This window comes from Lepidochelys kempii, chromosome 5 (assembly GCF_965140265.1).
Source record: "Lepidochelys kempii isolate rLepKem1 chromosome 5, rLepKem1.hap2, whole genome shotgun sequence".
Classification (NCBI taxonomy): Eukaryota; Metazoa; Chordata; order Testudines; family Cheloniidae; genus Lepidochelys; species Lepidochelys kempii.
Window position 1 is genome coordinate 5,566,307 of NC_133260.1, and position 23,130 is coordinate 5,589,436.

The window sequence follows — 23,130 nt, forward strand, 5'->3', positions numbered from 1 at the left end:
GTGATAACTGAGGATTGTTTAAGAACATTTTACTAGATGCTCCAAAGTCCTACTATCTATAGAGAAGGCCACACAGGTTAAAAACACCTGCCTTAGAGCAGAAGTAAAGGCACCTAAAAATATATAACAAATGGAAGAAAATGGAAGTTGACAGTAATGAATAAAATTGAGAAAGCCCTGGCTGGGATGGTTTAGTTGGGGATTGGTCCTGCTTTGAGCAGGGGGTTGGACTAGATGACCTCCTGAGGTCCCTTCCAACCCTGATATTCTATGATTCTATGAATACAAATCAGAAGCTAGGAACTGTAGAAAATTGATAAGGTAAGCCAAAGCACAAGGAGAAACCCATTGCTAGCAGAGTTAAGGACAAGAGTTTAAGTATATTAGGAATAATTTTACCATTTCCAGTGCAAGAAGAAAATGGTAGAATTGTCAATAATAATGCACAAACAGAAGTGTTCAATAAATGTGTGTTTTATATTTGGAAAAAGCCAGATAGTCATATCACACAATTATGATAAAACTTTAACATCCTCCTGAGTTGCTGTTGGAATGGAAACAGTAGCTATTAAAGGTAGATATTTAATTTAGCAGGTCTGGATAACAAGAATTTAAGTTTTAACAGTTGGCCAAGGAACTCTCTGGACCCTTAGGGTTGATTTTCACTAACTCTTGCAACATTGGGAAGTTCCAGAAATCAAGAAGAAAGCAAAAGTTGTGCCAATATTTAAAAGTGGCAAGCAGGATGACTCAAGTAACTGTTGGTCTGTCAGCCTGACAAATTGTGGACAAAATGGAGTAGCTGCTATGGGACTATTAATAAAGAATTAAAGGAGGGTAACAGAATTAATGCCAATTAACATTGGTTTATGGAAAAATAAATCTGTCAAACTCATTTAATTTTTTTAAATGAGATTACAGGTGCTTTGATAAAGGTAAATTTGGACTGATAAAGGGAATAGTGTTGGTGTAATATAGACTTCTGTAAGGTGTTGATACCACACAACATTTTGATTAAGAAAGGCTACAAGCCCCCACCTAAGGCTGAATCCCCCACACACCCAGGACGGTGGGGCTCAGGCTTTGGCCCTCCCCCAGGGTGGCGGGCTTGGGTGGGCTCAGGCTTCAGTCCCCCGCTGGGGTTGTGTAGTAATTTGTTGTCAGAAGGGGGATCGCAGTGCAATGAAGTTTGAGAACCCCTGCACTAGACCACACTGCATCCTATTGTTATATTGACTATTTAGTTTCATAACAAGTTCACTGTAGTGTCCTACATTATATTTAACAAAGGCAACGGACTCGTGGCTTCTGCATTTTCCCCCTGCCCTTGACCCAAGCCACCTGTCTCTCACATGAGTACCTTATGCAGCCACCAAAAGATCCCAAACAATGCATTGTGTTGGTTTTCCGTTCACACTACATAGGTGGTAACTGCAGACCATCCTAGATAGTGCATGCTCTGCAAACAATGAGCATAACAGAGGAATTCTGGATTTTGTTGTCCTTTTCATCCAGTCTGACAGCAAGTTGAGACCACCACCATTCAGGACAGTGGCTACAAAAGTATGACAGTAATATTAAAAAGGTATCTAAGGGAGCGCAGCAGTACAGAAACTAGAAGAAACTGTCTTTCCTGCTGTTACAACAGGACTGCTTGTGCATTGTCTGACATAAAAGCATTGGATACCTTCTGAAACACATATGGTGTCCTTCTGCTAGAATGAAGCGGTTAGAGTTTCCCTTAAATCCTTTAGTCCACCAAACTGCTTCTAGACATTGGTTTTTTAGGTTCAGAGATTCATAAGAATTCACCATGCAGCATGTGTTAAAGTAAATGTGGGGAGAGGACATGTGTTGGTCTGTCAGCCTGACAAATTGTGGACAAAATGGAGCAGCTGCTATGGGACTATTAATAAAGAATTAAAGGAGGGTAATAGAATTAATGCCAATCAACACTGGTTTATGGAAAACAAATCTGTCAAACTAATCTGATTTTTTTTTAAGTGAGATTACAGGTGCTTTGATAAAGGTAAATCTGGACTGATAAATGGAATAGCGTGGGCGTAATATAGACTTCTGTAAGGCATTTGAATGGATACCACACAACATTTTGATTAAGAACTGAAAAAGCAAGGTTTCTACAAGCCAATAGCTATCTCTGCTAACTTCCACACAATCACGGCTACAGGGCTACCCTTACCCCTTGAACTAGTCTGCCAGTTCGACAGAGTTCCACAATCCTATACATAGCCTAAAAATCCAAGGGTTGGGAGTATCAAGATACATCAAGGTTTCACAACACAAATAAAACACAGGAGCTAGACCTGGAAGAGGACTAAGCAGTTCTTCATATCAAAGCAAGATTACATACAGTGCATTTTCCTAGTATGTTATGTAATGTAGATACAGACGTGTCATACAACTTCCCTTAGGAGATCACTTCCAGTTAAATTACATTAACAGTAGGATGGTTTTTGATGTTCTGTTTTACTTTGCTCAATTTTGTCCTATTATTCCTGACATATAAAATTCCATCCACTACATTAACTATGGCTACTCTTGAGAAACAAGGTGGGTGAGGCAATGTCTTTCACCAACAGAAGTTGGCCCAGTAAGACAGAAGCTTTCGAGCCACACAGAGCTCTTCTTCAGGTCCAGTAAGAGATTACCTGACCCTCTTTTTCTCTCTAAAGACTGAGAGGTACATAGAGTGATCATTTTGTGAAGTGGCACTTTAACAGCCTTTCCCAAGCTGAACGGCACGTCCCCGCATGCTCTCTGCCCCTCTGATGAGCCAACATGGTCCCTTGGAAGTTAGTTTTAGACTAATGAAATGTAGTGTATGAAAGGCAATTGTTCATTGTATACAGTGTGCTTCAGATGGACATGTACTATTGTTCTGTAGTGGATGTGAGCAGGAGCAAGGGAGCAAATACAGCACCCTGCCCTGAAAGGGTTATTTTGAAGACTAGAACTATAAGTGCTCATCTACATACAGGGACCTCATTACATTTATGTAAACATAGAATCCTCACGGCATTTACATTGTAACAGCTGCAGCATTTAGACTAACCACTACCCTTAAAATAGAAGAATTTTTGCTTGATTTGAAACAGAGCCCCACTCCTCCACTTTATGTTAAAAGCATAAATTATCAGTCACTTTCAAATTGTGTAAGACCAGAGTTATTGGGCTGGGGAAGTAGTCAAGATGTATGGGTACCTTTAACTGAGGGATTTCTATTTGGAACAATGGTGCTCAACTTAGACATGTTAATTTGAGCTGCTCCTGGATGCCCACATAATAGCTGTGGCCAAGAGCAATAGTCTTGTTCCCTTCTTCCCTTATCTGCACTAGTGAGAAGACCTCTTCAATGGGGACTTGCCCTAGTAATCACAACTTTATGAGCTCAAGATTAGATTGCTATTAGCAGAGACAATTTAAAGGGAAACTAGAGCAGAATACGGCAGCTCAGGGTCCTTGCCTACATTCATAAACCAGTCGGAGAACACTTCAATCTCTCTGGTCACGCAATCACAGACATGAAGGTCGCTATCTTAAAACAAAAAAACTTCAAATCCAGACTCCAGCGAGAAACTGCTGAATTGGAATTCATTTGCAAATTGGATACTATTAATTTAGGCTTAAATAGAGACTGGGAGTGGCTAAGTCATTATGCAAGGTAGCCTGTTTCCTCTTGCTTTTTCCTACCCTCCCCCCCCCCCCCCAGATGTTCTGGTTTAACTTGGATTTAAACCTGGAGAATGGTCAGTTTAGATGAGCTATTACCAGCAGGAGAGTGAGTTTGTGTGTGTATGGGGGTGGGGGGGATGTGAGAAAACCTTGATCTATGCAGGAAATAGCCCGACTTGATTATGTAAAGAGTTGTCACTTTGGATGGGCTAGCACCAGCAGGAGAGTGAATTTGTGTGGGGGGGTGGAGGGTGAGAAAACCTGGATTTGTGCTGGAAATGGCCCACCTGTTGATCACTTTAGATAAGCTATTACCAGCAGGACAGTGGGGTGGGAGGAGGTATTGTTTCATGATTTCTGTGTGTATATAAAGTCTGCTGCAGTTTCCACGGTAAACATCTGATGAAGTGAGCTGTAGCTCACGAAAGCTCATGCTCAAATAAATTGGTTAGTCTCTAAGGTGCCACAAGTACTCCTTTTCTTTTTGCGAATACAGACTAACACGGCTGTTCCTCTGAAACTTGCCTACACTGACATTTCTGATAGCATCCCACATTTTTCTGTCACCAGTGCAAGGGCTATTGTAGACATACACCAGTGCTCTGGGATCTGCATTGGCTATGCAGAAGTTTGAGATGAACATTAGATTTCACCTTTGAGTTGCTGGATCTTCATTTCCATTGAAGTTGCCTGCCTCCCTGCAGCAATACGGCCACTGCTGAGATCAGCAGAGGCAGCTGAGTTGGCACTTCCACAATACAAACTAGGGATTACTGATGGCAGGGCATTCTGCTTTGGAACTTGTTCCCCACCTTTTGTCTGCCAGCAGCATTCTAATCTTCCAAAGCACATAACACCACTCGTCTTCCCACCCCTCCGTCTTTTAGCAAGAGGATGATTTCAGGAGTGGAGGGGTTTATTACAGTTATACATTTATTCTGTTATTTTAAATGCGAGTGATTTGTTTATATTACTGTACTACGTAACTTGTATATTACATACTTCATCTTTTGATGGTGTGTATACAGTGCCTAGCACAACAACTGGGGTTCCTAGGCACTGATGCAATACCGATATAATAGCTCTGCATGTCAGTAGGCATCTGTTTTGATTTATAGCCACAAGAATTTAGGCCACTCTGCAAAATAATTTCTTCCCATTTTACACCTCCAATGTTCAAGCTTTGCCACATTCAGCCCAATGGCCTGGGATTCATTAAATACACACAGGAGGGACATTACACATATTTGGTCCTTCAAAATGCATGAAAGGGAAAGTTTTGGGAGCCCTTACTTTAGTGCAGGCTGCACAATAAAGAAAGAAGGCAAGTTTGACAACTACAATCCATGCCCGAACAAGCTGACATCAGAGACCCAAATTCAGTTTACTGCAATCATAACGCTCAAGCCTTTTTGGCTACAGTCACGGCCATAAGTAATAACCTTTGTAGCTGGTCAGAAGTCAATGAAATTTAAATGGAAGGAGAATTATTTTTACAGCACCCACAAGTGTGCTTTATAGGAGAACTATCTTAAAATTATTATAATTGGTGGAAGACAATTAAGTGATCAATTTGAGATGAAGCTTTCAGCTCAGTTTGAGCACACAATTAACGTCTTCATATGCAAGAAAATTTGAATGTTCACTAGCCTTTCCATACAAGAGAAAACATTAGAATTTGTATACTAAAGTTGAAAGGCATTTGAGTGTATCACAGAACACTTATCAAACCACTTGACACCAAGGCCTGGTCTACACTGGGGGGAGGGGAGGGGTGGAGAAATCGATCTAAGATACGCAACTTCAGCTACGAGAATAGTGTAGCTGAAGTCGACATATCTTAGATCGACTTAGAATCACTTACTTCACGTCCTCGCGGTGCAGGATCGATGGCCGCCACTCCCCCTTCAACTCCGCTTCCACCTCTCGCCGTGGTGGAGTTCCAGAGTCGACGGCAGAGCGACCAGGGATCGATTTATCACATCTACACTAGATGTGATAAAATCGATCCCCGACAGATCGATCACTACCCACCAGGTAGTGTAGATGTACCCCAAGAGTGAGGGTAAGTCTACACTTAAAGCATTACAGCAGTGCAACTACGCTGCTGTAATGTTTCAGTAGAGTACGCTACCTACACTGACAGAATGGTTTCTCCCATCAGTGTAAGTAATCTACCTCCCCAAGAGTTTCTACACTAGATGTTAAACTATCATAGCTACATCTCTCATTTTTCACACAAGAGACATAGCTATACGAATGTAAGTTCCCAGTGTAGACCATCTCTTAGAGGTAACTGCAAAGCAAAAATAAAAAAAATTAAATTAACCCCAGAAATGTGTTCTGAATGCTCCCTACATGCAAGCTAGTGGGGATGTTCAGCAGAGGCCTAACTCCATTTTCATGTTTGCTTTGCAGTTCACCTTGGAGATCTACTGGATACAACATACTGTTGCCAACAGCTGGCAAATCTTAAATCTGTCCAGAGAGCATATCCCAGCATGGGCTGTGAGGTTATCAGCATGCAGAAAAAAAGGTAGATCTACTCTTTCCATCAGAACCAAATGGACTGCGTGACTGCATCAGAGATAAGGTGACCAGAACCAAACACCTTACCAAAAAACAAAAATTGGAGGTTATTCAGAAAAGAGCTCCAAAAACCAGTCAGCATACTGGTGGGAGAGACTCCAAGGACAGATTAAAAGAACTAAACATGTGTAGCTAAGAAGTGAGTAAGGGAGCGTGAAGGCAAGTATACAAATATTGAAAGGGCATAAACCCCAAGGAAGGAAAGAAATTTAGTATGGTGCAAGTGATATAACTAGTAGCAATGGTATGAAGTTCAGCCCTAGGCTATGCAGGTTTTGTGGAAGTGCTTTGGTTAGGAGTACTGGTTTGTTTTTTTTAAACTAAAATCATTATACTAGTACAACCCCTCTAGCATGGCTGCAGTTACATCACTACAAAGGTGCCTTATACTAGTATAACTTATTCCCACAAAGAAAGGTGAATACTGGAATAAGCACCTTTATATAGATATAACAGTCTACACTAAAAGGGTTGTATCGCTGAAACTGCATCAGTATTGTCACAGTGGTATAACCTCTCTTTAGAAGAGCCCCAGGAATGCAGAAAAGAATCACATTTCAGATATTTTTATAGTGACCATTGTGACGCACTTATATGATTTTACAGAAGTATGCTGAGGAGTGTGAATATAATGTAACTAAAATATGCTTCATGCAAAAGGTCTCTTGTAAGGTATCATTACTAAGCTTAAAATCTACTGAGTGCGGTCATCCTATTTGTATAAATGTATCACTCTTGTATCTGAAACTAGAAATATGTAATAACTCTGAGGGCCTATTGTAATTATGTGAAGTGTGGGCCATTAATGGTGGTTCGGAATCTTGATGGCTCCCATCAACCAGGACAATTGACTGTGGATGGCTCTGTTTGCAGGCAGGTCTTCCTGTGAGTCACACTGAGAGGAATGAGGGCTTGGGGTCTCACAGGACATGGGACCATGTCACCTGGTACTGGAATCCATCTTAAACCTGGTGCTTTTCCATTTGGGGGGGGGGGAGAAACAGAGACCACCTAGACCGACAAAAGATTCCTGCTTTGTGCCAAAGCCATATAAGGGGGTGGGAGAGAACAAAGTGAGGCAGCCATCATGAGAAATCCCCTAGCTACCACCTGAGCTGGAACAAGGGCTGTACCAGAGGAAAGGATTGTGCCCAGACGAGAGAGGTGTCCGGTCTGTGAAAGAAACTTATTGAAGCATCTCTAAGGGTGAGATTTTACCTGTATTCAGTTTTTATTACTGTACTAGACTTAGACTTGTGTGTTTTATTTTATTATGCTTGGTAATTCACTTTGTTCTGTCTGTTACTACTTGGAACCACTTAAATCCTACTTTCTGTATTTAATAAAATCACTTTTTACTTATTAACTCAGAGTATGTATTAATAGTTGGAGGGGGGAGAAACAGCTGTGCATCTCTCTATCAGTGTTACAGAGGGCAAACAATTTATGAGTTTACCTGTATAAGCTTTATACAGGGTAAAATGGATTTATTTAGGGTTTGGACCCACTGGGAGTTGGGCATCTGTGTGACAAAGACAGGAACACTTCTGTAAGCTGCTTTCAGTTAAGCCTACAGCTGTTAGTGGATGTGGTTCAGACCTGGGTCTGGCTCTGCCTCTGCAGCAGGCTAACGGGCTTGGCTCAAACCAGGCAGGGCACCGAAGTCCTAAGCTGACAGGGCAAGAAAGCAGGAGCAGATGGTGATGTGCCTTTGGCTGTAGAAGAGTCTCCCAAAGAAATAACCCCCATTGCTTTAGACTTTTAGAAATCAGATTAATAGAAAGTTTACAAATAGGGGACAAACCTACACCTGCACAGAAATACAGCAGGTCATTCAGTCGAAGGTGACATCCCCCACTGTAAGCTTGCTAGTGTGAAGAGCTCTCCCATCCACATAATAAAATCACTTCCACAAGCAGCGGTAGCAACTTTCCTGCTGACATAGTTCTGTCCACGCTGGCACTTCTGTTGATGTAATTTACGTCGCTCAGAGGGGTGAGTTTTTTCCCCCCACACCCCTGAGCAATGCAAGTTACACCGACAAAAGTGGCAGTGTAGTCATGGCCTAAATGGTTAGCTGGATAGCCCCACTAAACGTGTATCTTGTACAGTATTCTTATGCCATCTAGCAAATAGTTTCATATTATGGAATCCCAGCTTTTTTTCAAAGACATTGGTGGGACTAGGGCATGAGGAAACCCCTGTATTTAAATTTTAATGAGCTCTTAAACACAGATACCCCTCTTTACTTGGACAAATTTTACTTGCCTCTTGGAAGTATGCATCCACTATAATGCACTCAATTTTGTCCCTGAGGGGGAAATTTAAAAAAGAAAAAGCAGCAAATTAAGGTTAATTGTTTAAGGTGAATACTGATAAGTAAGCACTGCTTGTTTGCTGTGTTCCAAAACACAGGTAAGATTCTAAAAGACACTGAACTATAGTTAGTACTGTCATTCAATTAGACAGTCTGATGTTACCACCTCTGACCCTGAGGAATCTGAGCTGCAGCCTGCTATCTTCCTCATTGTTTATGGCAGCTAACAAACAAAGATTAAAAGAGTCAATCCATTTAAGACATCCTCTATTTTCATTCTTTTTGTTTGTGGCACTTGTGAGGTCATTCACTGGCTTTAAAAAAAAGGGGGAAGCTTTCAGGTCAGATTTCTCAGGATCTCAAACTGTTCTCTTAAGCAATAGCACCAATTATGTTTAACAATAGCCATTTTAAAAAAAGCCTTGAGCATTTGGGACTTCAAAAAAGTGTGCAGTTCACTTTTGGCAATACTATAGATTTGAAAGATGTAGTAGTCATATTGATGTGTTTTGCTCATAAATTAAGTTACTGAGAAAAAGTGCTAGGGGCTAGTCTTGATCGCTAGTCTTTTAAATGGAGATTACAGAAATCTACCACCACATAACTATTGTTATCAACTCAGTGCACAGGGCGAAAAGGAGTATTCTCTCCGTCTACACCAGAGGGTCTCAACCTTTTCTTTCTGAGGCCCTCTCAGCATGCTATAGAAACTCCACTGACCACGTTTGCCACAACTGTTTTTCTGCATATAAAAGCCAGGGCCAGCATTAGGGGGTAACAAACAGGGCAATTGCCTGGGGCCACTGCAAAGCTGCATTGGTCAAGCTTCAGCTTCAACCCTGGGCTTATGAACCATGCAGTGGGACTTCGGCTTTCCGCACTGGGCCCCAGCGAGTCTAACGCTGGCTCTGCTTGGCAGACCCCCTGAAGCCTGCATGTGGCCCCCCCATAGGGGGTCCCAGACCCCTGGTTGAGAACCACCGGTCTACACAGATGTAGTGAACATTTCTCTAACTTTGCTTAATTTAGCTGGTATGTTAAGGCTGTAAAATGAAGCACACAAGTCAGGAAATGCCACACAATCTTAACGGCCTATTTCTATGTATAGTTTTTAGTTATATGATCATTGGATATTATCCATACATGATCAATACCTCCTTCAGTACTGCTGCTAGTGTGCTGAGACTACTGTCTATCATGCTTACTTAGCATTTTCATTGTTTTCTGTGCTGCAATAAGAAAAGGAGTACTTGTGGCACCTTAGAGACTAACCAATTTATTTGAGCATAAGCTTTCATGAGCTACAGCTCACTTCATCGGATGCATACTGTGGAAAGTGTAGGAGATCTTTTATACACACAAATGCCTCCCATGGGGGGAGGGTTTTTTTCATGCTTTGTGTGTATAAAAGATCTCCTACACTTTCCACAGTATGCATCCGATGAAGTGAGCTGTAGCTCATGAAAGCTTATGCTCAAATAAATTGGTTAGTCTCTAAGGTGCCACAAGTACTCCTATTCTTTTTGCGAATACAGACTAACATGGCTGTTACTCTGAAACGTGTGCTGCAATTGGCCTCCAGAGCTGTCCCATAATGTCTCAAGTGACCGCTCTGCTCACTGATTTGAGCTCTGAGGCCCTGGCAACATGTGCCCCTCCCCTTTCAAAGCACCATTTCTGACAGCTGTTGTGGGCTGTGCTGACCTGCTCCAGGACACAAAGCAAACCATTAATGTGGAATGCTTGTGCTGTTGAACACAGAGACAACCGGGTGCAATAGAGAGAGCTGTGCAGAGAGCCCAGGAAGGGAAGTGAGGACTGATGTCAGGGTTTCCCGCTCCCCCAGTACTGGTTGTTTCCTGCCACTGTCTAAACTTACAAGACAGCATACTGACACTGTCCCCCAAAATACAGTCTCTCTCTCCCCCACTCCATACACACACACTCTTCCTGTCATTTTTCTTCCCCCTCCCCTCCTACCCCATTTCAGTTGAAAAAACAGCTGGCAAGGTAGTAGGATGCCCATGGAACAATGGGATTGGGAAACCTTCATCCCATGACATCGTGCCTGCCCCATGAAGCATTGCAAACCCTTAGCAAATCACCCTGCAGCCAGTTGTACAGTGGGATAGCTACCACAATGCACTACTATCTTTGCGGTTGCAAGAGCTGCTAATGTGGATGTGCTCCAGTGTCACAAAAAGCACAATGTGGACATGCTACAGTTTAATTCCAGCGTTTTAATAAAAGTGGTATAACTTGTGGCACAGAAACTTGCCAGTGTAGACAAACCCTTAGACTGTAAACTCTTGGGTGCAGGAACTACATAAGGAACAGAAAGGGTACTATGGATAGCTTTAATGACATGATCAGAGAGAGTATCAATGTATACCAACAAGTGGCAGAGTTTAGTTGGTGAGGATAGAACAGTTTTGGCATTTCCTAGCTTTAAGTACTTTATTTTGCAACCATATACACATGTAAGTGTCATTACAACTTGCGGAGATCTTTATTAAAAAGTCAACAAATTTTCACATGAATCTTGATAACTCAGCCAAATCAAGACATTTCTACTAAACCCCAGAAAAGAATATCTAGTCAAATGACAAGCCACCCATGCTAAAGTTTAGAAGTGCTAGAACTTTCAAGAGAGGTCACAATTCTTCCCACTGCTGTCTGTACGCAAAGATTGCGCTAACTTCCACAATTATTTTCAGGCAGACAGTTGAAAAGTTTCAGCCCAAATGGTGAAAAATTTGAGACATAACTGAAGTCCCTACAGAATAGCAACGTAAAGGTTACCTTAACTCTGGGACCACACCTATCAATCAGTACTTTCTCAGATTCCAATTGTATCTAGTACCAGTAAAGCTTCACTAGTGCTAGAACAGTGAGAACTGAGAAAATCCTATACACAGAAACAGCCTTTCACTATTCACTCCAGCTATAGCGCACTGCAACACCACTAAGTTTAAAGCATTAATGATCAGCAGGCAATTCCAACCTTTCAGTAATGTGCGATATTTACATTCCTTTGTTCTCTCAATTCATTGCACACTAGGAGAATCACATGATCTGTGCAGGAAACAAAAATTGAAACTGCAAGACACCAAAGTGTGGTTAGAGGGAGCAGCTTTGTAGAGGACAATTTAAGGCTCTTATCTACTGTGCATTAAGAACAGCACAATTCATCCACAGCATTGTAACATTTTACCTTAATATTCTACCCATTCATAAACTTCAGTGAATTTACAGCAAGAAGTCAGCTAGCTTCAAAACCCAAGGAATTATACAAGATATTAGATGTAGTATTTCATTCATGAGGCATTACTGGAGTGGTGGAGAAAACCGCAGCAGGGGTCACAAGCTGTTCAAAAAAGAAAAAAAAAGACTGAAGACAAATACAGTAAGCGGTCAAAGAAAGTGTGAATGGGAGGCCTCAATCTGAATAAGCAGTAAGGGTAACTGGTAGTGGCTCAAGCTGGATGCACCAGGCCTGCAACTGATCAGAGTATAAGAAGCCAACTGCTATATCTAATGTTAGGAAGCCAAAATCCTGAAGTGAATCAATGACTGGCAGCTTCTTTGAGAATAATATGCTTGTATAAAAGAGGTTTAAAATGAAGTGTAGATAGATGCATTAGTGCCCAACATCTGTTTGGTAAGAGGATAGTACAAAGGAAAGTTCAGATACTAGGTTTCTCTAAGTGTTATGAAGGAACACTGAATTCCTTGCCGGAAGAAGTTCAGTCATCAAGTGAAGTGGAAAACAAGCGTTTGAAGCTGCCACCATTGCTTGAATGTCTTTCAACATGAGTTTGTCTATTTTTCTAATTACACATCCCCAGGCACTTTAAACAGCCACACAGTATGTACTAGAAGATTTGGGTGACTTGAAGGAGACCGTGTACAAGCAATTAGATAGGTTTGTTCTACCTCTTTTTGTACTACTAAATGGGACACGTCAACTCCAGATAAAAAGGTTAAAAGCAATTGACACTGGAATACTTGAAAACAGATCCTGAAATCTGGAATGTTGTTAGGAAAGTTGGACTAGAGAGCAAGTTGGCAGCATCTATTAGAAGAAATATCGAACAGTTCCAGGTGTTAAACCTGCTCCCTCAATCCCCCAGCTAGGCTGTGGTTTTACAATATTTCCCTATTTTAACCATAATCTCTCTCCTCTTATAACAAAGGCCCACAAAGAGGAAAAACCAATTTGACTATACAGGAGAAAGCAAGAATGACCATAGTGTTGTTTCAGAGCAGCAGCCGTGAGAGTCTGTATTTGCAAAAAGAAAAGGAGTACTTGTGGCACCTTAGAGACTAACATTTATTTGAGCATAAGCTTTCGTGAGCTACAGCTGTGCTGGCCCCAAGATAGGAGAGAAACAAGGTGGGTGACAGTATCTTATTGGACCTTTTCTCCAACCGAAGTTGGACAGACTTTCAAGCCTCACAAAGTTCTTCCTCAGGCCTTGAGAACGTAACCAGAAAATGTCCTATGTAAACACAAGGAGGGACAGATTGTTAAGCATAAGAGCTTCAATTATGTTGTAGACCATGAATGAAGTGGGCAATTAACGCTTGTGCAGTTCTATGACCAAATAGGGGTAGCAGGACACATTACACATTGTTGTAATGAGCCTTAAAACCAGCATCTCTTTTAAGTCCATGGTTTTTAGTGTCCAGCAGAGTTATGAACTTAAGTTTCCAGGCTCATACTTTGAATGTGTTGTGCACGTTTCCTTTGAGGACAGACTGAAAGGCCAAATATGGAGTGATCGACTTGTCAAAAGTGTTTGATTATAGGCAATAGGATGTGTTGGTCCTATTTTTCTGTGAGAGTTCATTCCACAGTGTAGCAATTGTCTGATTTCACCTACATAGTAGTTGTTGGGACATTTGCTGCATAGGAGGAGGTATACCACATGTTGTGATAGGTATACGTAGGACCCAGGGACACCAAGTTATTGTGCAGAGTAGTGATCATAGTAGCAATGCAGATTGATGGGTGATTTGTGTATATTACAACACAACTTCAAGTACACAAACCCACAACAAAGTGAAGGAATAGAGAAAAAACTAAAAAGGTATTAACCTTAAATTGTTACAAATAACTCATCACCAATATTCAGAGCTCTATGTAATTCTGCCCCATTTCATTTGTCAAGCTTCATATCACCCTGCTCCCTCCACTCTGTAGTCATGTCTTTGACCACTCATCTGTCAGCTTCACAACTTTACGTCTCTTATATGCATGGTAGGACCTCTCAGCTCATCTACAAGGCCACTACCCTGCACACGTTTAAGCCCCTCTTAAACTTCCACTTGTCATGCTTTCTACAGAGAATCTAGCTGACTTGTATAAGAACCATCCCTATTTACTGCTCCCTTCCTTAGCCTCTGTCCACATGCCTATCCTTAAACGGTGAGCTCCTCCAGGCAGAAACCATCCCATCTTGAATGACTGGAGAAACATCTAGGACATCATATCAAATATATAACTTTGCAGACAAGTGTGATTTTTAAATCAACTGTGTCCTTTTAAATTTAAAATTTCGCTTTTCTATTAAATATATTAATCTATTAGTTTCTACGTACCATCTTTAACTCCTGTGCTACCCACTGTATCTATTAACATGATGGAAGTCTCACCCTTTACATAAACAACTCATCCTGGGAGTCTTAACTACAGATTTTGACTAGTGTGACTGAAATAAGGTTCATCCAACTCTGCTTCTGGATGCATCTTATTATCAACTTCCTAAATTTTTATTCCAAGAATTATATACATTCCCCCTTTCAGGTTTGCCCTACCTCAATGCCGTCATGTTAATCATCCCTCATCAGGGACATTACTTATAGACCCAGTTTTAACTACAGCCCACAAACCTGTTTTATATACAAACACTGTTCAACACAAAAACCAAGCTTATATAATTTAGAAAGTTACACCCACATCTTTTTAGGCTTCCTATATTACCTTGTGTTCCCAGTTTTGGACAGGATTAAAGGGAGACATGCATCTGATACTCTTCTCAAAACCCCAAATCCCATCTATGCACTTGCCTCTCACAGATTCTCTCCGGTCCAACTCACACCTTGGACCAGATCTTCAGATTAGATGCCAATATCAAGATGACCACAACCCAGCCACTGTCTTCTTGACAGACCATCTCATTAAAGACAGGTTTCAGAGTAACAGCCGTGTTAGTCTGTATTTGCAAAAAGAAAAGGAGTACTTGTGGCACCTTAGAGACTAACCAATTTATTTGAGCATAAGTTTTCGTGAGATACAGTTCACTTCATCGGATGCATGCAAAATACAGAAGATGTTCTTATACAAACCATGAAAAAATGGGTGTTTACCACTACACAAGGTTCTCTCTCCCCCCACCCCACTCTCCTGCTGGTAATTTATTTGAGCATAAGCTATTACCAGCTGGGGTGGGGGGACCTTGTGTAGTGGTAAACACCCATTTTTTCATGGTTTGTATGTATAAGAACATCTTCTGTATTTTGCATGCATCCGATGAAGTGAACTGTAGCTCACGAAAGCTTATGCTCAAATAAATTGGTTAGTCTCTAAGGTGCCACAAGTACTCCATCTCATTAAAGCAGTTGTCAAGAGTTTTCCCAGCTCCCAGAAACAGAGAAAGACCCATGGCGCTGATTCGACAAAAGGCAAACTGCACTGAATTCCAAAGCACGCTAATTGACAACAGCACTCCACCCACAGGGCAAGGAGTTAATCTGGTGAACCTTGGTCTTGACCACCCATACACACCCACACACACACCCCACTCCTCCTCTTCACCCACAACAGATCTCCTTGGTTTTTTGATACCTTGTAATAGAAAGAGAAGGTCAGAAACTCAAGCACTGATGGTGGAAAACAAATTGAAACCAAATTTCTCCAAGCTTATACTGAGGCTATATTACAGGGCAGGAGAACCTTCCTATCAGCCTCCAGTGAGGCTGCCAAATTCCACCCTAAGGAGCTGTCAAGGATGGCAAACCCTTTCATCAATCCTGAGTGCCTTAGAGGCTACATCAGAACATAGCACCAACCACTGCAAAGGACTAGTATCCTACTTGGTGGAAAAGAATATGCACTTGCAGGAATGCTTCTCAAACATGGGTCTGCTCCCCCTGTACCAGCCAAATAGGAGCCAATTAAGAGCCCACATGAATTCCTGGAGTCCAGTACGTTCATTCAAGAATTACTGGATACCTTAGGCATTTCAACCCAAGACCTGTTCTCAGCTTGTGAAAGAGAGAAGACCAACCACTGCCACTTATAACCCTGAATGAGGTGTTGTGCAGGTATTTCAGAAGGAATCATCCTTTCCTCCAACAGACAACAGCATAACCAGCACTGAAGAAATCCACCTGGATATATTTGCTCTAGGCAACTACTATCCAGTATCAAAAACTTCCATTCCTGAACAAGTTGCTAGAACCACCATATCTGGTCAACACTTAGTTTATACGAGCTTAACTAGGGCCCTACCAATTTCATGGCCATGAAAAACACATCACAGACTGTGAAATAAGCCCTTCTTCATGAAATCCGATGTCCCCAGGAGTGTCCCAGAAAAGGGGAGGCCTAGCTCTGGTGAGGCAGGTGAGGGACAGGATTTGTCCATCTCCTGCACAGCTGCTCTCATACCCACCTCCACCTCCAGGAATCTGCTGTGGCTGGAAGAAGCTCTGAAGGCAGCACAGAAGTGAGTGTGGCAATCCCATGACCCCTCTCCCCGCCCCCCAGAACAGGTTTGCGACCCCCCACACACACACACACAATATCCCCTTTTGGGTCAGGACCCCCATGGTTACAACACCATGAAATTTCAGAGTTAAACATCTGAAAACATGAAATTTACCAATTTTCAAATCCTATGGCAATGAAATTGACCATAATGGACAGCAAATCTGGTAGGGCCCTAAGCAGAACTATGCCAGTGTAAGTCCCAGTGTAGATGCACTTATAGTGCAATAAAAGTGTTTTGCTGGTATAGTTTACATGTCTTCTGGAACTGGTACAAGATATGTTGCCAGCAGCACTTTTGTGTCAGTATAAGCTACATCTACACTAGGAGGGTTTGCCAGTAAGTTATACAAGTATAGCTATTCCAGACAAAACTTTCCTAGTGTAACAAGACTCTAGCCAAAGGCCTAATACAAATTCATCTAACTGAAGTGAACATCCTCCAATCAACACAATCTGGATTCAGGCCAGGGTACAGAATGGAAACTGATTTTGTGGCAGTGATAGATTATCTCTTGCTATCAGTGGATAGAGACATCTATTCTCCTCCTACTGGACCTCTGCATCAGTCAACACTGTTAACATTAAGATACTTCTGCACTGCCTGGGAGAGGTGACAGAGATCCTTTGCTCTAAAATGGTTTAAATCCTTCCTGGAGGGAAGCACTAAAAGAGTAGTGGTAAGCTGCATCTCTGCCACTAGAGCCGTCACTTGTGGGGGTCTCATAAGGATCATCTCTTTGGTCTTATTTAAAAATCTATATGCAGCCACCAGGTGAACCGACAAGACAACATGCTCTCATGTCAACAATATGTAGATGACCATTCTAGCTATCCTTTACCAGTCTGACCATACCACTCCCATCAAGATGCCCAATGCTTGGACAGGACAAGCTGGTAAATGAACAGCTATTTGAAGCTGAATCCGAACAAGATGGACATTATGTTGGTGGGCAGAGGAGAGCACTCCAAGTAGTGGAGCCAAGGGAGACTGAACCATAGCTGAAAGATGCGCACACACCTGGTGAATCCAGCAGTAGTTTAGACGGCTCCTAGATTCTTTGCCAACAGTACGATTTCACATAGCATCAATCAATAATACTTTTAATAGCTCCAGTTGGCCAAGAGACCCTGCTACTACAGAATGCTGTGCCTAGTTTCCTCAGCAACACAGGCTGACAAGAGCATATCAAGTCTCCATTCCTCTCTCTATGCTGGCATCCCGTAGAATACAGGTAAATTCAAGGCCCCAGTCCTTATCTCCAAGACACTCAGTGGCCTGGGCACCAGCATATCTGAACAACTGCCAAAGCTCCAGGATGAAGACCTTAGTCAGCAACTCCATTCCTGAGGTACAATGGAATTTGTGTACCATAATGGTAAAGTCAGCCTGTGCAGGAGACAGTCAAGCTCTCTCGGGAACTCCCGCAAGAAGCGAAGTATATCACAAACCTCACCACCTTTTGCTCCAAGTGCAAGGTATACTTCTTTGACCTGCCTTCTCAAACAGAGCTGTGTGTATTTAAAAGAAATGCCCCAAAACAAAATCTTAACAAAACAAGAAAGATTTACACAGCAGATACAAGTCTTCCCCTAGGGAGAAAAGGAGAGAGAACAAGTCACATATGACAAATGTTAGTCAAGTTACTTTATGCACTACTGGAAAACTCATACTATGGTAATGAGAGTGGAATAAATCTACATATAGAAGTAAAATATATTTTTTTTAAATATAGCACCACAGACCTGTATAATAGGTCAATTGTGCCAAGTATGTCACAAATTTCTCCCGAAGAAAAGCTACAGCAGGTACAGTATAGCATGAGGAAGAGCATCAGAGCCATAATCATTCGTTGCTTTACTTTACTACAAGTCAATTGTGGCCTCCTAGCTGAAACCTAAACTTAAGTGCATTTCTGAAGAATACTTTTACCAGCTTGTTCAAGCATTTTACAGCCCAAAGACAAATGCAGGACCCAGCAAGTAACTAAACACATACAAAATACTTGAGACCCACCCTCCCTGTTTTATTAGGGTTACTCACCAATTCCAAAGTATAGGTATGAAAGGTTAACCCCACCTTATATGATGCAAAGCTGACCCAGTTACTAGGCCAAAACTGGGGCTGCTTCCTAAGTAATAATGGAGGTAAGTCTAAAAATACAAACATCACACTGCCATGACAAAGTCAACCATACTCATTACAAAAGGAAAGAGATTGTGCCAAAGTGTTCTCTTCTTTCAAAACAATAAGGCTAAACTAAAAATGACTCCAATTTAGTCAAAAAGCTACAGGCTGTTAATATTTTGGTTTCCCAAAAGAAAGTATTTACACCCTGATCCAGAGAGGCAATAAGTAGGTGAAGATGCAAAGAACCTGATGTAAACATGTTCAAGTTTTTCCTTCAACTTGCTAGGAGTCAAAGGACACCAGATAGTGTGCATAAAATGGAGCTGACTGGAGTCACTGTTAGAAAGGGGGAATCCCAGGGGAATAAGTTGCAGCAGGTGATGCCATATCAGAGGCCACTGGACACTGCAAAATTCTGACAGGCCACATTTGTCCATCAGGGGTACCATCTGCAGAAGCCAACCCTCAAAGATGCTATTTGTAACAAGTAGAAGATTAACTACTTCTCCATACCTCCATCAGGGTAGTTATCTTCTAACATTCCAGGGAGGAGAAGGGATGGGAGAATGCCATAGGGGTTCCTTATCATGAAGTAGCTGTCTTTCTACATGGTGTTGACATGGATACATTACTTGGAAAGGGGATGAAGGAACCCTCACAGCAGGACCATCAGGAGAAAAAACAGAGGCTATTCCAACCAGAGAACAGATCCCTCATACTGAAGCAGTCCCCTTTTATACAGAATGTTAAACCACCATTGCCAGTGTTGCAGATGACAGACCACTGTGGGTTCTTCAAGTTAAAGTAGACTCCATATACAAGTATAGGGAAGCTGAAAGATATAGGGGAATCACTGGGGACAAGGGAAGCCCCCTAGATCCTTTATCTTGAAGGGATCCCCTATGCAGAGTGCTGGGACACCTGGACAACCTGGTGATGAGAGTGACCACCTACTTTGACATACCCTTCCACAGGAATTGGAAGGGCCTCCCCACAGGCTATTCTTAGGCAGAGGGCATGGGATCCCTAGAAGTGTTCCCATTACAAAGGTTATTGGGACTTAAGGATGGGGTCCCTTATTCTGAATTAAGATGCAGAGTTCTGGGGTCCCAGGGATGGAGGTTCTCTACCCTGAAGAGGACTCCTTCAAACAGGCTGAAAAGCAACCAGTGGTTGGGGACCCCTTACCCTGAAGTAGCTTCCCTCATACAGGTTGCAGAAGGGTCTAATGGGAGAGAAGGGTTTTGCTATCTTTAAGCACCCCATGCAGGGTGTGGGGGGGTAACTGCTGGGAGGGGATGGAGTACAGTACTTCATTCTGGAACACCGGGGGGCACAGGAGGGAATAGTTGATTCTGAGAGCAAGTAGGGGGAGCCCTTATTTTGATGCACATCCCCCACATACAAGATGGTGGCAGCAGCAGGTCCCTTGTCTTGAAGCAACCCACCCATACATGTGTAGGCTATCCCCCCACTCCCTTCCCAGAGACACAAGGAACCTGAGCCCGTACCTTACCTTGAAGGACCACCCACACAAGGGGATGATGGGCCTACTCAGAGGGGCATGGGGAATCCTGAGGGTGGTGTCAGCCCCCTATACAGGGTGGAGGAGGGGTCCACTCCAAGAGCTCTTGGGTTTCCCACAACAAGTAGCAGGGCCCATGCATTCCTTACCTTGAAGCAAGTCTCCCTCCCCCACCACCCACCCCACCCTCATACAGGAGGTTGGAGAAAGTGGGTCCCCTTATCTTGAAGTACCAGAAGGGTTTAGGGGTCCATTATGCTTGAAGCAGCAGCACTTCCCCAATAGAGTAGTTTGGGAGTACATGGGGCCCCCACCTCAGCACTCTCTCCCCCCCACACACACACACACACGAGGCGGGGGGGCCCCCACCTCAGCACTCACTCCCCCCCCCACACACACACACGAGGCGGGGGGGCCCCCACCTCAGCACTCCCCCCCCCACACACACACACACGAGGCAGGGGCCCCCCCACCTCAGCACTCTCCCCCCACACACACACACACACGAGGCGGGGGCCCCCCACCTCAGCACTCTCCCCCCCCCCCCCACACACACACACGAGGCAGGGGCCCCCCACCTCAGCACTCTCCCCCCCCCCCACACACACACGAGGCAGGGGCCCCCCCACACACACGAGGCGGGGGGCCCCCCCACACACACGAGGCGGGGGGCCCCCCCACACACACGAGGCGGGGGGCCCCCCCACACACACGAGGCGGGGGGCCCCCCCACACACACGAGGCGGGGGGCCCCCCCACACACACGAGGCGGGGGGCCCCCCCACCTCAGCACTCTCTCCCCCCACCCCACACACACCCCCACGAGACGAGGGGGCCCCCCCACCTCAGCTCTCTCCCCCCACACACACACACACCCACGAGACGAGGGGGTCCCCCCACCTCAGCTCTCTCCCCCCACACACACACACACCCACGAGACGAGGGGGTCCCCCCACCTCAGCTCTCTCCCCCCACACACACACACACCCACGAGACGAGGGGGTCCCCCCACCTCAGCTCTCTCCCCCCACACACACACACACCCACGAGACGAGGGGGCCCCCCCACCTCAGCACTCTCTCCCCACACACACACACACGGCCCCCCCACCTCAGCTCTCTCCCCCCCACACCCCCACGAGACGAGGGGGCCCCCCCACCTCAGCTCTCCCCCCCCCCCCACACACACACCCACGAGACGAGGGGGTCCCCCCACCTCAGCTCTCTCCCCCCCACACCCCCACGAGACGAGGGGGCCCCCCCACCTCAGCTCTCCCCCCCCCACACACACACACCCACGAGACGAGGGGGTCCCCCCACCTCAGCTCTCCCCCACACACACACACACACGGCCACCCCACCTCAGCTCTCTCCCCCCACACACACACACACACTCTCCCACCCACAGAGGGGGCTGAGCCCGCGCCGGCCGCCTACCTTGAAGTAGCCGCCCTCGTAGAGGGTGTTGGGGGGCCCGAAGATCGCCACCTCCCAGTTGTAGAGGTCGGACTCGTCCACCAGGGTGATGCGGAAGCCCTCCACCGGCTCCTCCTGCAGCGACTTCAGCTCCAGCATCAGCGCCTTCTGCGAGCTGCTCACCTGCTGCTGGGCCATGGCGCGGCGCCGAGCGGGCCCGGGGCGCCCCCCGCCGGCCCGGGGCCCCCGCCCGCCCGCCTGCCCGCCCGCCCGCCGCGCCTGCCCGCCTCCCTCCGCCGGGGCCTGGGCGCCGCGCTCCGCCCGCGCCCTCGGGCTGCGGGGGCGGCTCGGCTCGGCTCCGCTCCGCTGCCTCGGGGCCTCCGGCCCAGCTGCCCGCCCGCTGGCTCGCGCCCGGCTCCGGACCCCCCCCCCCGCGCCTTCGGCCGCCGCGGCCGCCACTTCCTTTTGTGACGCCGCCGCTCGCCGCTGACCTCAGCGCGCCGTTCCGCGCCGGGCCCCGCCCCCTGCCCGCCGAAGCCCCGCCCCCCGGTCTTCTCGGCCCATCCCCCCGCGCCCGGCTGACCGGCAGATCCCCCACGCTGCCCCGCCCCCTCTGAAAGAGCCGGGCCCTTGCCCCTCCGCCGCCCCTGGCTGGAGCCCTCGTGATTTGCTGGGGGGCAGAAGTGAACGCCCCTCCCCACCCCACCCCACCCTCTCTCTGAGGGTCCCCCTTCTGGCTGCCCTCCTGGGGCAGCCCCCTCAAGTCACCCCGCTTGCATGGGGATGCTCCCTCCCACCCTGCCTTGCATGGCTTGGGCCTGGCACCTGCCCTGCCACCATCATTTCCCCACCCCAGGGACATGGTTTCCCTCTTTTTATGGGGCTTGCGTTAGCAGCCTGCTAACTCACTTGCAAGGTAACAGCTACCTCGGCCTGCAGCTTCAAGGGCGTTTGGCCCAGGCTGTATGGCCTTGCCTGCATGGGGGATTGTCTTGATCAAAGCCAGAGATAACATGAAGAGAGTGGGAAACACTGTGGACCACAGTTTGGAAACCTCTGGCATTGACTGATCCAGCGACCTACTAGTGTTTTCCCCGCTCGCAGCCATCGGTATAGCTGCATCAGCGCAACCCCTAGAGTGGGCAGGAAAAGCTGCTGTTTGCACCAATGAAACTTAATCACTGCTTGGCATCAGGGTAAAGATCATGAATGCAAATAACGTTTTGCGTGTCAACACTAGCAGTGTGCACAGGTGCAGGTGTACGGGGTGGCTATAATCGGCAGAAATTCCCATCTGCCTAGCAGAGGTTCCCAAACTGTGATCCACCATGTTACCAACTCTCATGATTTTGTCATGAGGCTTGCAGTAATTAGTGATGTTCTTAAAGCCCCAACTCCAGGAGGCATGGCAATACATGAGAATTTCAGCGTTCATTTGAAAAAGAAAATAAGTTTTAGCCTTCATGGTTGCAGAGGAAGTTTGAAAATGTGACCTGACTGCATCCTAAAAGCTAAAACAAACAGAAGGCAACAAAAACTAACCCCAAAAATCATTTTTATGGATTTGGGGCTTGAGACATGATTTTTTTCAGAGAGACCAGGTGGGTGAGGTAATATTTTTTATTGGACTTATTTCTGTTGGTGAAAGAGACAAAGCTTTCAAGCTACACAGAGCTCTTCTTCGGG

At 45.2% G+C, this 23,130-nt stretch overlaps 1 protein-coding gene across 2 annotated transcripts in view; it reads right to left on the minus strand.

The window, feature by feature from the left end:
- UBE2R2 (ubiquitin conjugating enzyme E2 R2) overlaps positions 1-21,876 on the minus strand; it is a 98,228-nt gene extending 76,352 nt beyond the window's left edge. Inside the window, exon 1 of one of the 2 annotated variants that reach the window (XM_073343400.1) lies at positions 21,466-21,876. In XM_073343400.1, the coding sequence (XP_073199501.1) occupies positions 21,466-21,642 (177 nt within the window). In that variant the 5' untranslated portion in view covers positions 21,643-21,876. The remainder of the gene's footprint in view (positions 1-21,465) is intronic. The other variant, XM_073343399.1, reaches the window with a different exon arrangement.
- Between the last annotated feature and the right edge of the window lie 1,254 nt (positions 21,877-23,130).